This window comes from Protobothrops mucrosquamatus, unplaced genomic scaffold (genome assembly GCF_001527695.2).
Source record: "Protobothrops mucrosquamatus isolate PMUCROS unplaced genomic scaffold, P.Mucros_1.0 scaffold2176, whole genome shotgun sequence".
Taxonomy (NCBI): Eukaryota; Metazoa; Chordata; class Lepidosauria; order Squamata; family Viperidae; genus Protobothrops; species Protobothrops mucrosquamatus.
In genome coordinates this window covers 149475-163164 of record NW_015388270.1, presented here as the reverse complement: position 1 = coordinate 163164, position 13690 = coordinate 149475, and the positions used below count along the sequence as shown (strand labels likewise).

Here is a 13690-nt window from a genome sequence, read left to right as displayed (position 1 = left end):
TACGTCAACCAAGTATCATTTATTCATTACAGTGGATTACAGTTCCAAACAGATGTGTTTAAAGGCTGGAGATATACATCTGAAAAAATAGTTTTCACAAATATTATACAATTTGTAGAAAATATTTTTTTTTAATACGTACATACAGATTTCACAGAAGCAGCAATGCCAATATGCTTGTATTTAACTGTTCATAGACTCCTTGGTTTGTTTATAATCCTGGCTGTTCTTCCAGCAGGTTAGTTTCATCACATCTAAGCGTACCTATAAAGATGTTTTAAAAAGTAAAAGTTGGATGATGCATACAAGATGTTTCGGCAGACAGAATTTGCACAATGAAAGCTCTATCTGGATGCATGCAATGACATAATTAAAGCCACATGCCTTCATTTGTTTTCATTAAAATCACCACATGGCCATAAATCTAATTTGTATCATAGCGTGGCCATATCATCACATTCACAATTTTGATCACACATGAAGACATTATGAGAAAACTGGAAATTAAGGGGGACCCAACATTGCATCAAACCGAGTGGGTGAAACAAAGTATGAACATTTGAAAAGTGGGGGTGTGGGGTGAGAGTCCCACTGTGGTCACTTATAGATAGCAAAGGTTTATGTTCTGGGTTCAATGCTAACAAGTTCAGTGCTAACAAGCAATGTTTCTTCTTCCTGACAAGAGACAGCATTAGATGTTAACTTATAAATTCTAAAATAAAAATCATTTTACAAGGCAGCAATTACTATGAATAAAAGCTCAAGGCGCTGCTTACCTAAAGAATGGATTCTTTAAATCAAGCACATTGCCTGATTTAAAGCCTGTCTCATCCACTATGGCAACAATCTGGATGTCATAACTCTGCCTGTATCATAAATAGGAAATACAGTATAATGTAAGCAATTGGATATGTAATCTTTGTTGAACAATAAATGGGTCGATACTACTGTTTTGATCATTTGATCCTAGAATGAAATTACTGTTTTGTACACATTCTCCAGAACTTTTTCTCGTAAAAATATATTATTAAGCAGTACTGAATTTGGGAGTGGGGGTTTTCCAATGCAGATACAAAAGAAACATTTGGGTTCTGTCATGGGTTTATGTCATTGCAAAAACAGAGAAACTGAATTTAGGAATTAATGTAGCTGTGAGGGATCCTTGGTGCTCTCTGAGCTTGCTTGTTTACTTGCAGATGTTTCATTACCCAACCTAGGTAACATCATCAGTGACAGCAAACCCCACTCCTTACTAGCACTGATGATGTTACCTAGTTTGGGTAATGAAATGTCTGCAAGAAAACAAGTTCAGAGAGCATCAAGGACCCCTCATTTCGACCCTGAGCTACAAATATTATCTTTTATTAGTAATGTAGCTGCATTTGTCTTCATAATGCATTTTTTGATACTCTTCAGAAGCAAATTTTTGAAGAATGAGCTCACACATCATTAATGCATAATATTAACAGTAATGTTGTAAATAATTCTAAGCTAAAGCTGAACTATTACAAGTAATTCCCTTTGGTAGAAGAAGTCCTTGACTTACAACTGTTTATTTAACTACAATTGAAGTTATGGCAGCTTCAGAAAAAGTGATTTATGATCCATCCTTAAAGTTATGATTGGTGCATCACTCCTGCAGTCACAAGATTGGAATTTTAACCATATCTGAAATGGTCTTGGGGGTCTATTCCAAATGGAAAGACAGAATACTACAGTGGATACAGAAAGTCTACACACCCCTATTAAAAAAGCCAAGTGTTTGAGATGTAAAAAAAAAATCAGACCAAAATAAATCACTTCAGATTTTTTTCTACCTTTAATATAAGCTATAATATTCAATTGAAAAACATACTAATCTTTCAGGTGGAAAATTTTTAAAAAAGTACAATAACACTAGTTCTTTGGAAGTGATTATACCTTCCATGGCAGCCATTTTGTGAATGGGCAAAATCCCTTCGGGCAACCATTGGGCAAGAGCACTCATAGATGTCTTCAGATGTGCCCCACCAGCTCCCAAAAAACTGGAGATTCTGGACATCCATAATGACTAACCTCTAGTGTACTGTATTAATATGCAAATTCTGGTTCTTATTAATAGCTCTTTTTTTTTGCAGGTTCTGCTAGCGTTTTTTCCAGCTAAATGCATCTGCTGCTACATCATACTGCCCAAAATACATCTCTATTGGTTCTGCCAGTGTTAAAAGTAACAGGAAACAACTAATGTTATTCCACTAAAAATAGTTACTCCACAAAAGACATTATGTGAGACAGCTGGACAGCATTAACCTGTCGTGTGCACCATGAAAGAAATCTGCTTACCGTTTGTTTGCTACAAATAAGACCTCCCCTGAAAGTGTCTCCCCTTCTTTGGCAAAGAGAGGAGTTTGGAAAAGGCAGCGAACTTGATACCAATGGGTCAGAGGCTCGGTTGGAGCAGTGGAGAGCCAAACTGTTACCCTTAACATGAGAAAATCAATGGGAGAAGAAATGGAAATTAAAGTTGCTGTGCAGCAATTTTATGAATGTTCAAAAAAAGCAAGAGAGAGAGAGAAAGAGAGAGAGAGAGAGAGGGAGGGAGGGAGGGAGAGAGAGGGAGAGAGAGATAATAGCACAGTTAAGGAATTTCCTCTTAATAGAAAAAGTTAAGAGTTCCCAGAAAGATTTATGCTCTATAAATATACCCTAAAATGACAAAACAGTCTTAAGAGTCTGGTAACACATTTAAGGCTAGCCAATTTTATTGGGGTATAAGCTTCTGAAGATGGGAGCTTTTGCCTACAAAAGCATAGGCTGCCATAATGTTGGTCAATCCTGAAGGTGCAGCGAGATTCCTTGTCTATTTTATTGCCATGGACTTTGGCGTCTTTCCTTTCCTCCCATCTGTCTCATAAAGTGCTAATTTCTGGGATGACATCTTAGATCCAGTCAGGATGTGATTTGTTTTTGATTCACCATATTCTCTAAAACAGACTCAATTAGTATTTTATTTTTGATTTGGCCAACACAATCAATATTGGAAAGAAGGAAAAAAAATACATACATTGAGCCAACAAATGCCACATCAAACCAAAATGCCAAGCCGTGAATTAATCCAGATTGCATCATTTGAAACACAAAGGGGATTTCCACTCTACAGAAGGAAATAAGAAAAGATTAACAACATAATTAGAAAACCGCAATTAAAAATATGAAAGTGTCATGAAGATCGGCATCCTTAAAAACATTTGATCAGAAATCAAATTAAATGGATTTTCATCCAAGGAATTGTATCTAAAATAATAGCTTTTCTAGATGAAATATTTATTGAGCATATATACTAAATTTAGCACCATGTAGTCCTTAATAAAAAAAATGACTGCAGCCCAAAGGCAAAGAAAAATAATTTATTTCAATTGAGGCCATCAACACTCACAGATAAAAAATTTCCTAGGTTCATTTGTACTCTCATTGCAAGTCCAAATTCTGTGTTTCAAGAACACATTTTAGAAGCAACATCAGAATGCAATGAGTGGCTGTAACTTTTCTTATCCAATTATCTAAGAGTTGCCTAAATTGGATGGCATACAATGAAATGACAATGCACATGGGTTGGGTCACTTTATACTAAATTACCTTCCACTCTAAATACTATGTTTATTTTAGCAGAGTATTTTTTTTCTTCCATTCAGTTGTGTCCAATTCTTACAGTGAGTAGCTTGCTAATAAAGTGAAAACTATACCAACAAACAGTGGTTTAAAATGGAATGGTGGGAAATAGAATGATAGTCTCTTACCTATGCAAATCTTCCTCTTCTGCTTCTAGAAAACTAACAGTGTATTTCACAGTCCGGGCCATCAAAATTCTAATGTCAAATGTGTCCTGCAAATAAAAATGGAAAATAAAGGACACATATTATGATCTAGAGTAGAATAGAATAGAAGAATAGAATAAAAACTTTATCACTTTAAATGTACACTAACTCGGCATATATTAAAATGAAATTTCTTTGCATTAAGCTCTCAAAAAAAATACCATTATGCATATTCCCCCCATACACATATGAAACAGAGAAACATCACAGTCTAATTCAAATGTATGCATATACATGGTGGGGGAAAAAAGAATCCTGCAAATTTACAAGATGGCATAAGGAACAAAGCTGTTACAGAATCTAGTAGTCCTACTATAAATACTTCAAAATCTCCTCCCAGAGGGGAGCAACAGAAACAGACTGTGAAGTGGGTGTATGGGGTCTTTAACAATGCTTCGAGCTCTAAGCATATAGCGCTTGTAAGCAGTATCCTGAATAATGAGAAGCGAACTTCCTATAATCTTCTCAGCTGTCCTTACTATTCTCTTTATGAACCTTCTATCTGAGGCACTGCTACCACCAAACCAAATAGTGATGCAGTTTGTTCAAACACTCAATTATGCCTCTGTAAAAAATGGCCAAGACAGAAGGAGAAATATCTGCTCTCCTAGGGTTGACAACTAGGTCTAATAACTTTCATATGAAATCCCAATGTTAAATATAAAAATAAATAAATTTATTGAAATCTTGTAAAATCAGAGCTTGTGAAACATCAATGTTTTCATATGATCTTTCACAAGATTTTAAGACAGAATCTCAAGTTTTTATGAGATATTTGCATTTCCATGTGAAATTTTTAGTGTCTAATGGGACTAGGCAACATCTTAGTGGAGGTGTGCACGTGTATAAGAAACAAACTGGTGGTAAACTTGAGAATTCCTTCCTTGTATATATCACCAACCCATATTTGCAATAAAGAAGCCAAAATAAATGTAAAGTCTCCAAGTCAAACTCAATTCCTGTTTTCTTCTTTGGCAAATCCATTTTGTTTTCTTAGTAGCATGGAAGTGATTTATTACTGCCAATTTCTATTTTATTTTTTTTTACAATCCAGTCTAGCCTACAGCTCTGATATTTCCTACAAATCTCTCATTCAGGTAATAACCCATCTAGGTAATTATCAAGCATGTAAAGCTTTTGGGATTAGTCAAAGTAATCTTGAGGTATAAAAGAGGCAAAAACTATTTATTATTATATAATAGAAATGGGCACATTGCAGAGAAACAAATAGCAGCTCCAGAGCTCCAGACAGTCCTACATAATTCCACTTGATTTTTTTCCTGTTTTTGGAAAATATAGTGAATAAAGAATATACATTTTCATAAATTAACCTGTTATGCCTTTCACTTAAAAATCATATTCATAAACATGTTCTACATAAACTCTTCCTATCCAAATAAAATCCTCTAAATTCATTTCAACAATAAATTATAGACTTCTCATTACTTTGGATCAGATGATCATAAATTACAACTTTTAAAAAATTAGCAATATTTCTCACTGTTGAATATTTTCAAGCAATCAAATAACCCATACTCTCACTATTGTCTGGGCCTGTGGAAAAAAAATTAACTAAGAAGCAAAGGAGATTAGCAATACGGTTAAAGGTTTTGGAGTTCTTTTGTTTATAACGTAATTTCCAGACTCCTTTTCGCTTTATTATATAAAAAAATGCATGTTACATATTGATCCTTTAAGGCTGTTTTATATATATTCATCAGTTTAGCATAAGTAAGTAAATCAATTTAAAAATGAGTACTTCTGATGCCATTTCTATGCATTTTTAAAAAGAACTGGCCGTGCTCTACTTCAAGACATATTTATACACCCAGAAATGGATGCTAAGTATCATTCTAAATATTTTCCTTTATTTTCTGCGAGTACAATATCACCATAAATCATTTCACTAAGGGAGATAGATAAAATAATTTTTCTCTTGTTACAACTGGAAAATCTGTTTGGAGGTATACTGATTTCAACTAGAAAAATAGCAATGACATGAACTAACTAACTGTTCATGGGATACCATTTCTTTTCTTATTTTGGATATTTTGGATTGGAAATATACAGTCCTCAGGTCATGACAATAATCGGGACTGGAATTCCCATTGTTAAGCAACACGGTTGCAAAACAGGACATCATGTGACTACATCACTTAGTAATGACAATCCTAGCACCCCTTGCCTTCCTTAAGCAAGGATTGTGGGTCAATAAGCAAGGATCTCCTGTCAAGAGTAAAAATTTGGCAGCTATGTGCCTCTTTGTTTTCATCTTGCCATTAGAGTAAGGGGGGGGGAGAGGATGTTTTTGATTGGGTTAGTTAGAAAAATAAAACCTCTCCAGTTCTTTGGAAGTTTGCTGACAGATGGCTGTTTGGAAACCTTTCAAGGACATTCTAGCAGGTGTGAAGAAGATAGCAGATGGTTCCCATAACAAAGAGAACCTGTTTACATGAGCTACGTTGACATCTGGGGGGTTTGGCTGGGAATGTCATTGTTATAGGTTTTGATTTAATGCCTTGGGATTTTAGAGTTAGTTTTCCTTCGCCTATACCAGACCATGTATTCAGTAAACCAGTTAGCTTTTAAGAAATAACACTAATCGTGGACTTTTATTTGGATATTCGACCTGGAGGTTGACATCTCCCTTCAATTTCCTGCAAGCTTCCACCAGGCAAAGTCAAAAGCGTGGCTGGAAGGAAGTCTTAAGTTTTAGTTGGCTTGCAAGGAGGCCAACGGGCAAGTAAGTGCGACTGTCAGATTGGAGAAGGTGCGTAAGGATGGTGGGGAATGGCCAGGCTGGGGAAGATGTTGCCGGCATGTACATGCACTATGACAGTGATGGCGAACCTTTTAGAGACCGAGTGCCCAAACTGCAACCCAAAATCCACTTATGCATCGTCGAGTGCCAGGTGGGCATGGCCCATTGGGTGGGTGTGGCTGCAGTGGTAACGGCAGACTGGGTGGGACTAAAAAGTTCAATCAATCAATTCCAACTTTGCAAGATCTTTTTTTTCCCCACGAGAAGTTGAAATTGACTGATTGATTGAACCTTTTTTTTTACACAGCGGCAGAGGCCTAAAGCGAAAAGATTTTATAAAACCCAGCTGAAGGCCTAGGACTGGGGGGGACGGTGCGCGTGCCCACAGAGAGGGCTCTGATTGCCGCCTCTGGCACCCGTGCCATAGGTTCGCCACCACTGCACTATGATGTATGAGACCCCTAGGCTCTCGTACTCCATAGTCAGACCCCACAGGAAAAGATTGCAGGAGTGTGAGTGACTTACCAGGGTGACTTGCAAGCTTCTCTGCCAGCTTCCCCATTGACTTTGCTGGTGGGAAGCTGGCAGGAAAGATCACAAATGGTGACCACATGAAACGGGATCTTGCAACTGTCATAAGTGTAAGCCAGTTACAAATCACCCATGACCCTGGGGGCCCTGGAATGGCCAGAACTTTCAGGATCAATCATAAGTACAGATGGTCCTTGACTTATGATCACAATTGAGCCCCAAATTTATGTTGCTGAGTGAGAAATTTGTTAAGTGAGTTTTGCCTCATTTTATGGTTTTTTCTTGCCACAGTTGCTAAGTGAATCACTGCAGTTGTTAAGTTAGTAACATAGTTGTTAACTGAATCTGGCTTCCCCGTTGACTTTGCTTGTCAGAAGGCCGCAAAAGGTGATCACATGACCCCGGGGCACTGCAACCATCATAAATATGAATCGGTTATCAAGCATCTGAATGTAAATCACGTGACTATGAGGATGCTACAACGGTTATAACTGTGAAAAATGGTCTCATTAGTCACTTTTTTCAGTGCTATTATAACTTTGTATGGTCACAATGAACTGTTGTAAGTCGAGGACTACCTGTACCACTTGTTCAGCGTCTTTGTGTCTTCAAGCAGTTGTTGACCAAGTGTTTGTTAACTGAGGTCTACCTCTATACAAAAAAGGGAAAAAAGTATGAAGAGTAAGGACACAATATAGAGTTTGAGTTTAATCGTAACGAAGGCCTGAGACAGGATATTACAGGCTAACTTTAATAAGCTGTAAAAGAGCAAAATGTGGCTTGAGAAGAACCTGTGCTAAGACAAGGACAGTCAGTGAGAACTTTGAAAAAATGTATTGTCAAACTGAGTCTTTTTGAAGGACATGTTCTGAGAAATCTCAAGAGCTCCCAGGTGGGAAAAAATGGCCGCCTTTGGAATATAATGCAAAAGAAAGACGAAGTATATAAAAAAGGAAAAATAGCAGTTAACTTACTACAATGGGCTGTCTGAAGTATTCATCTACAGCTGCATTACGGAGACCGGACAGATTTACCCCATAAAAACATTGCTGATACCTGGAAGGAAGAATGTATTTGTTTTGCTTTTTAAATTAAATTCAGAGAAAGAAGTCTTACGGATCTCAGATCCATGCATATTATTAAAACACACACACGTCAGATCCATGCATATTATTAAAACACACACACACACACACACACACACACACACAAACATGAAGACTGACCAAGGCATTTTTTAATTGTAAATATATATATTCTGACTCTCTTTTTGTTTATTGGTAACTGCTTAATGGAGTAATTAACTCTGTAAAAAACATCCAGAGCCTTAAGCAATTTGGTTAAAAATAAATTTTGAAAGAATTAATGGTCACAATTCAGCTACAACATTAATTGTGGTACTTATGCACTAAAACTCTCCTTAAACCTTGGATAGATAGGCAGAGGCTGGCTTTTACAACCACACCATGCATGAAATGGTGTGGATATGGATTTCACAGGTGTTTTTTCAGAGGAAAATAATATTTTTAAAGGCAAAATAGATGGGAGGTCTCTAAGTAAAAAAAAAAACAGAAAAATAACTTAGCAAGGATACTCTGGCCTTTGAAATGGATTTTAAGCACCAATTTAGGGAGGACTGCAACTAGGCAAGAGACTGAAACTAGGCAAACTTGAACCGCATCAACATGCTCCTTTATTAAGACCATATGTATGAATGAAGATGAAAAGGAATGGCCAAAAAAAAGATTATAGTAGACTTATCAAACAAAGACAAAAACCACCTGGACATAATGGGAATGTTCAGGTTTTTGAACAAGGACTGTACTCCATATAGGTCTCAGTAAACATTAGTGGCGACAGAGGCGATGCTGAATACAGCACTTGGGCTCACACAAAGAATTGCTTCACAGGATTTTTAGTCCTGGTCTTAAGGGCAAAAGAAGTAATTATAGATTTGTGATTGATGCCACTCTGAACTTTGCTATCCATTAGAAGGGCGATAGATACCATTTTGCAAATGGTTTATTTTCCCTACTAGAACTGTATATTGGATAATTAAATAGCAGCACATTGATTTGATTTGTAATTAGATATCTAATGTAACATTCTACTACCTCAGGATTTTTAATTTAGTTAACAAAAGAATGACTATGCTTCTTAGTTCAATTTATAGACAAGGTACATGATGAGCAAGAGCAAGGAAAAGTTTTTTATTTGTGGCCTTGCTATTGACTTTCCATTTGGATGCTCTTTTCAGAAAAAAAATGGAGATTAAATGGATATCTTGAGCCATGGTTTGATGGAGTATCTTAAACGAACATAAAACTACAGAAGCTAGCGCTAATATCCTTTTGACAACTGGTGCATTTAATAAGCAAGAAATATATGAGCCTCAACAGCTGTGCCTTTATTCAGCCAGAATTCAAAAGAACCTGGATCCAGATGGTGTAAGTGGAGGATATTACTATATGATAATTGCATATTAATTTGAGCAGCCTTTTCCTAGTTGTTGTCCGCAGGAGATGATGAGAATAAAGGACCAACACATCTGGAGGATACCAAGTTAGGCAAAGGTAAATTAAAATGTTCTTCAATTATGTCTCAGCATATTTATGTTGTCAGTTTGAGAACTTACATCTTCTCTTTCAAATGTTTACTTGACAGAGTTTGGTATCTTCATTTAGTCTTCTATTATTAAAGTCTTCTATAAAGACTTTATTGATCTTGACTGATAAGTCATTATCAATAAAGGTATGTCATTCTCACATGCCAAACTTTTTTTTACCACATAAAGCACTGTTACATAATGTTTATGCAGAAGTGTTTCCAGGATTGAGTGTAGCAAAATCCAATATTCAGAAATTCCAAAACCTCATCAAGTTATCATCACATACTGAACAATTTTAGAAAGTAACAACAATCAGAAAACCATTTTCATTGGAAGATGACATGTTATACTATGAGAGAAAGAAGTACACATTCATTAATACAAATGAGACTCCAAGGAATGTCTGTTAAAAGCACACTTCTTGTCACAATGAGTACTGCTACACAAATAATTTTGAACCACATGCTTAGCATTACACAGTTAAATGGAAAGTAATTTAAATGGAATTAGTTCTTCTATAAGAAACCAAGTTTAAGATAAAAAATAAAGATAAACTTAGTATTTCAGAATCAGAGTAACCATATTGTTTTCGGAGATAGTTTTAGTAAATACATTAAGTAAATACATGTCTACGCTGCTAACATTGGATGTTCTTGCTTTGACAACATATGGAAATGTAGCCATATTTTCTCTTTCGCTTTTAGAGTTAGATGATGCTGGGAGGGGGGATGTGGATGAGAGTCCAGTTAGTCATAACAACAATAACTCAGCAATAGGAATCAAGGTTATTGCGCCCAGAGCTGATAAAGATTTGGTGGGCTGGAGAGCTGGGGAGAAAGCCTGTGCTTCAAGCTAATTGGGGAATGTGATTTATGACTGTTAATTGTAGGAGGGAATTGTGCTTTGCTACTTTGTGCAGGAGGGGGGGAATTCAGTTTTTGGCTTTAACTATGTAGTGCTGATACTTTGTTTCTTGAATAAAATATTCTTTAAGGTAAACAATGCCTCAAAGTTCTTTTAAAGAGTTTCATTTGTCGGAACCATGACATTATATTTACTTTAAGTAAATACATTAAAATACATTAAGTAAATCAAACCAAAGTCAGATAACATTGTAAAAACAGCACATAAGGTGTGCAAGTTTTCTCCAACACAAAAATTACACCTAGGCAAGAAAACAAAACAGCCTGTAGAACTAGATTATGTTTACTACCTTAAAAAACAGAAAGGCCACAACATATTTACTTTTACAAGAGAACTATAACTATAGTTCTATATTTATAGTTCTCTTTCTATTTATAGAACTATAAATAAAAAGATTAAAAAGAATATTTTGAGCCAATTTTGAAGGATCAGATGATAATATTAAAGTTAAGCTTTTATATTTACATATTTCAGCGAAAGACCTTAGAGGGATCCTAATAGATAAAGTTAAAATTCTTAAATTGAATTTCTGATTTCATAGATGTGTTAGTGCCACTTTCTTGGCAAAAGTATGGGAAGAGTTTGACATTACATTCTTCCAGAATGTATTCTAAATTCCCAATCTATCCTAAAATCCTGGATTTCGCACATGATCTCTTGGTTAATAACTGAACATAGTGAGAACAGACTGTTCCCGGAAATACGAATAGAATAGAATAGAATAGAATAGAATAGAATAGAATAGAATAGAATAGAAAAATAACTTTGTCACTTTAAATGTACACTGATCAGTATGCATGTGATTTCATTACATACAGCTCTCAAAGGGCAACCACTTCCAATATACACTGCATAAATGTGACAATAAAATAAATAAACAAATTTTGCATGTACCCATAAACACACAGAGAGAAACAATAAAGTCTGTAATACGCTGTAATATACGGAAATTTTTGAAGCTGCATTTCCTGAAATGGCATTTCTCCCTTCAAGGTAAAAAAAAGCTGTGGCATATAGACATATTTGTAGTCCACAGTGGTGGTGTCATACAACCAGCTAGGGGTGGGGTTGTGTCCTAGATCTGAACTGCACCATCAAGATGGTAAGAGGGAAGTGTCTATATACTTTCCCCAAGTACATATCTCCATTCCATAACCCTGTTCTTAATTTCCCATTTTGTCACCAAACCTATGTATTTCAAGCTGTCAAATACTCTCTAAAAGGATTTCTGCTTAGCAAGCTCATTACTGTATTCTTACAACTCCAGATAATTACCATTTTTATTTTCCTGCACAGAGTGTAGCTATGGGACTGTTATCTATTTTATTATTTTGCAATTTTTAGTTTTTTACATTTATATTTAACTATTTAATTATATTTGTAAGAGCTACATCGGAAGGCTACATCTTGTACATTGTAAGTACAATGTTATGAGTGGGCCTGTGTGTCTGTGTGTATATACTCAAATAAATTAAACTGCATAGACAATCTGTGTACATCTGTGATAAATTTAAATTTATGTTTGCAAATGGAAGTGCATAATTATTATAAGTATATTTGTGGAAGCAATAGGAGACAACGTAAAAGGAAGTGCAAAGAGAAGATGCTATAAATAATTTTCTCTACACATCATGAATTATCATGGGGTCCTTAATTACATCTTTTTAATGAGCTATTGACTCCTAAAGTAAACAAGTGCCTAACAAAATCCATCTTAAAATGCACTGCAGACATCTGTCTGCATATTATTAAAAAGAACACCGAACAATTAAGGAAAATTTAGAAAGTCTTGTCGAGATTCCCAATTTGGAATAAATTATCTTGCAGGTGTTTCAATACTTCTCTTTCTATAAATGTTGTGTGTAATTGTATATGATTGGCTTTGTATGTGGCCATTCTTTTCCATTGCAGCAGTAAGAAAAAGCAGAACAGAAAAAAAATGTCCATTTTGTTGCATTGTAAAGGGACAATATCATTTTAAAACTTAGGCAACCTCCACAATGCAAGACTAGTCACGTAGCAATAACACACAACACATGGAAACTTGTAATAATTCACAGTAGTGATAGTGGAGAGGGGAATGTTTGCTTTTCAGTGCAAGAAAGCAAGAGACACAAAAGAAAGATCTAAATTCCAGAGCAGGTCCACACAAGCCTATCTTGACCTTGTAAATGGCAAGAAGAACATTGTGGAAGAATGTGCAAAATGCCACACTCCTTTCCCTCAGCTGGAACCCATGATAACATTTCATAACTATCAGCTATTTGGATTCAGTTGGCTGCTATTCTTCAAGTACATTATCCTAAGCATACCATGTTCAAATGGCCCATATGGTAACTGCATCTACTGTCTAAGGAGTTCTTACATTCCAGAACCATTTTGATGACGTACAGAGGGTCATCTTGACCATAAGCAAAATATTCTATTTCTTTTGTTTTGTTTTTGCAAATCCTCTTTGAACAATGTCTCATATGCTGTGAGGGCAGAGGGTCTCAAGTTTAGTTACTGGCATTTCAGGCAAACCACTCTATGTCAACAGCACTGATCAATGACCTGAGTTAGTCACCCAGCATGGTGATTATACTAGTGCAATAATATGTGAAAAAAATCACAAATTGCCTAATACGCCTTCTTCCTCCTAACAATCCGAATGCATTAAAACCCTTTGTGTCTTGCCAAAATCTGTGCAATTTTTGCTATTTATTTATTTAAACTCTTTATATAGTTTCTTATCTCACAATATCTTTGATCTAGCTTAAAGCAGAGAAAAACTCGGAATTACAATAGTTCAGGTTTCAGTTCTGCCAAACAGTGGCTGATCCCAAATGATTTAAGAAACCATTGGAATCAATAAAGGAGAATATTTATAGCTCAGGGTTGAAATGAGGGGTTGTTGGTGCTCTCTGAGCCTTTTGCTTTCTCGCAGACATCTCATTACCCAACTTGTGTTCGTCATCAACATCATCAACCTCTGGAATGCCACATTTATTCAAAACAGAACAATTTCCCTAT

The 13690-nt window shown here is 35.7% G+C and overlaps 1 protein-coding gene across 1 annotated transcript in view; it reads right to left on the bottom strand.

Annotated features, from left to right (window-relative positions):
* Window positions 1–13690, bottom strand: part of LOC107294989 (histone-arginine methyltransferase CARM1) — a 41498-nt gene continuing 27808 nt past the window's right edge. Inside the window, exons 8-13 of the mRNA XM_029285747.1 lie at window positions 8121–8202; window positions 3777–3862; window positions 3044–3133; window positions 2323–2460; window positions 777–866; window positions 1–264 (exon numbers count right to left, since the gene is read on the bottom strand). Coding sequence (XP_029141580.1) covers window positions 255–264; window positions 777–866; window positions 2323–2460; window positions 3044–3133; window positions 3777–3862; window positions 8121–8202 — 496 coding nt within the window. The 3' untranslated portion in view covers window positions 1–254. The remainder of the gene's footprint in view (window positions 265–776; window positions 867–2322; window positions 2461–3043; window positions 3134–3776; window positions 3863–8120; window positions 8203–13690) is intronic.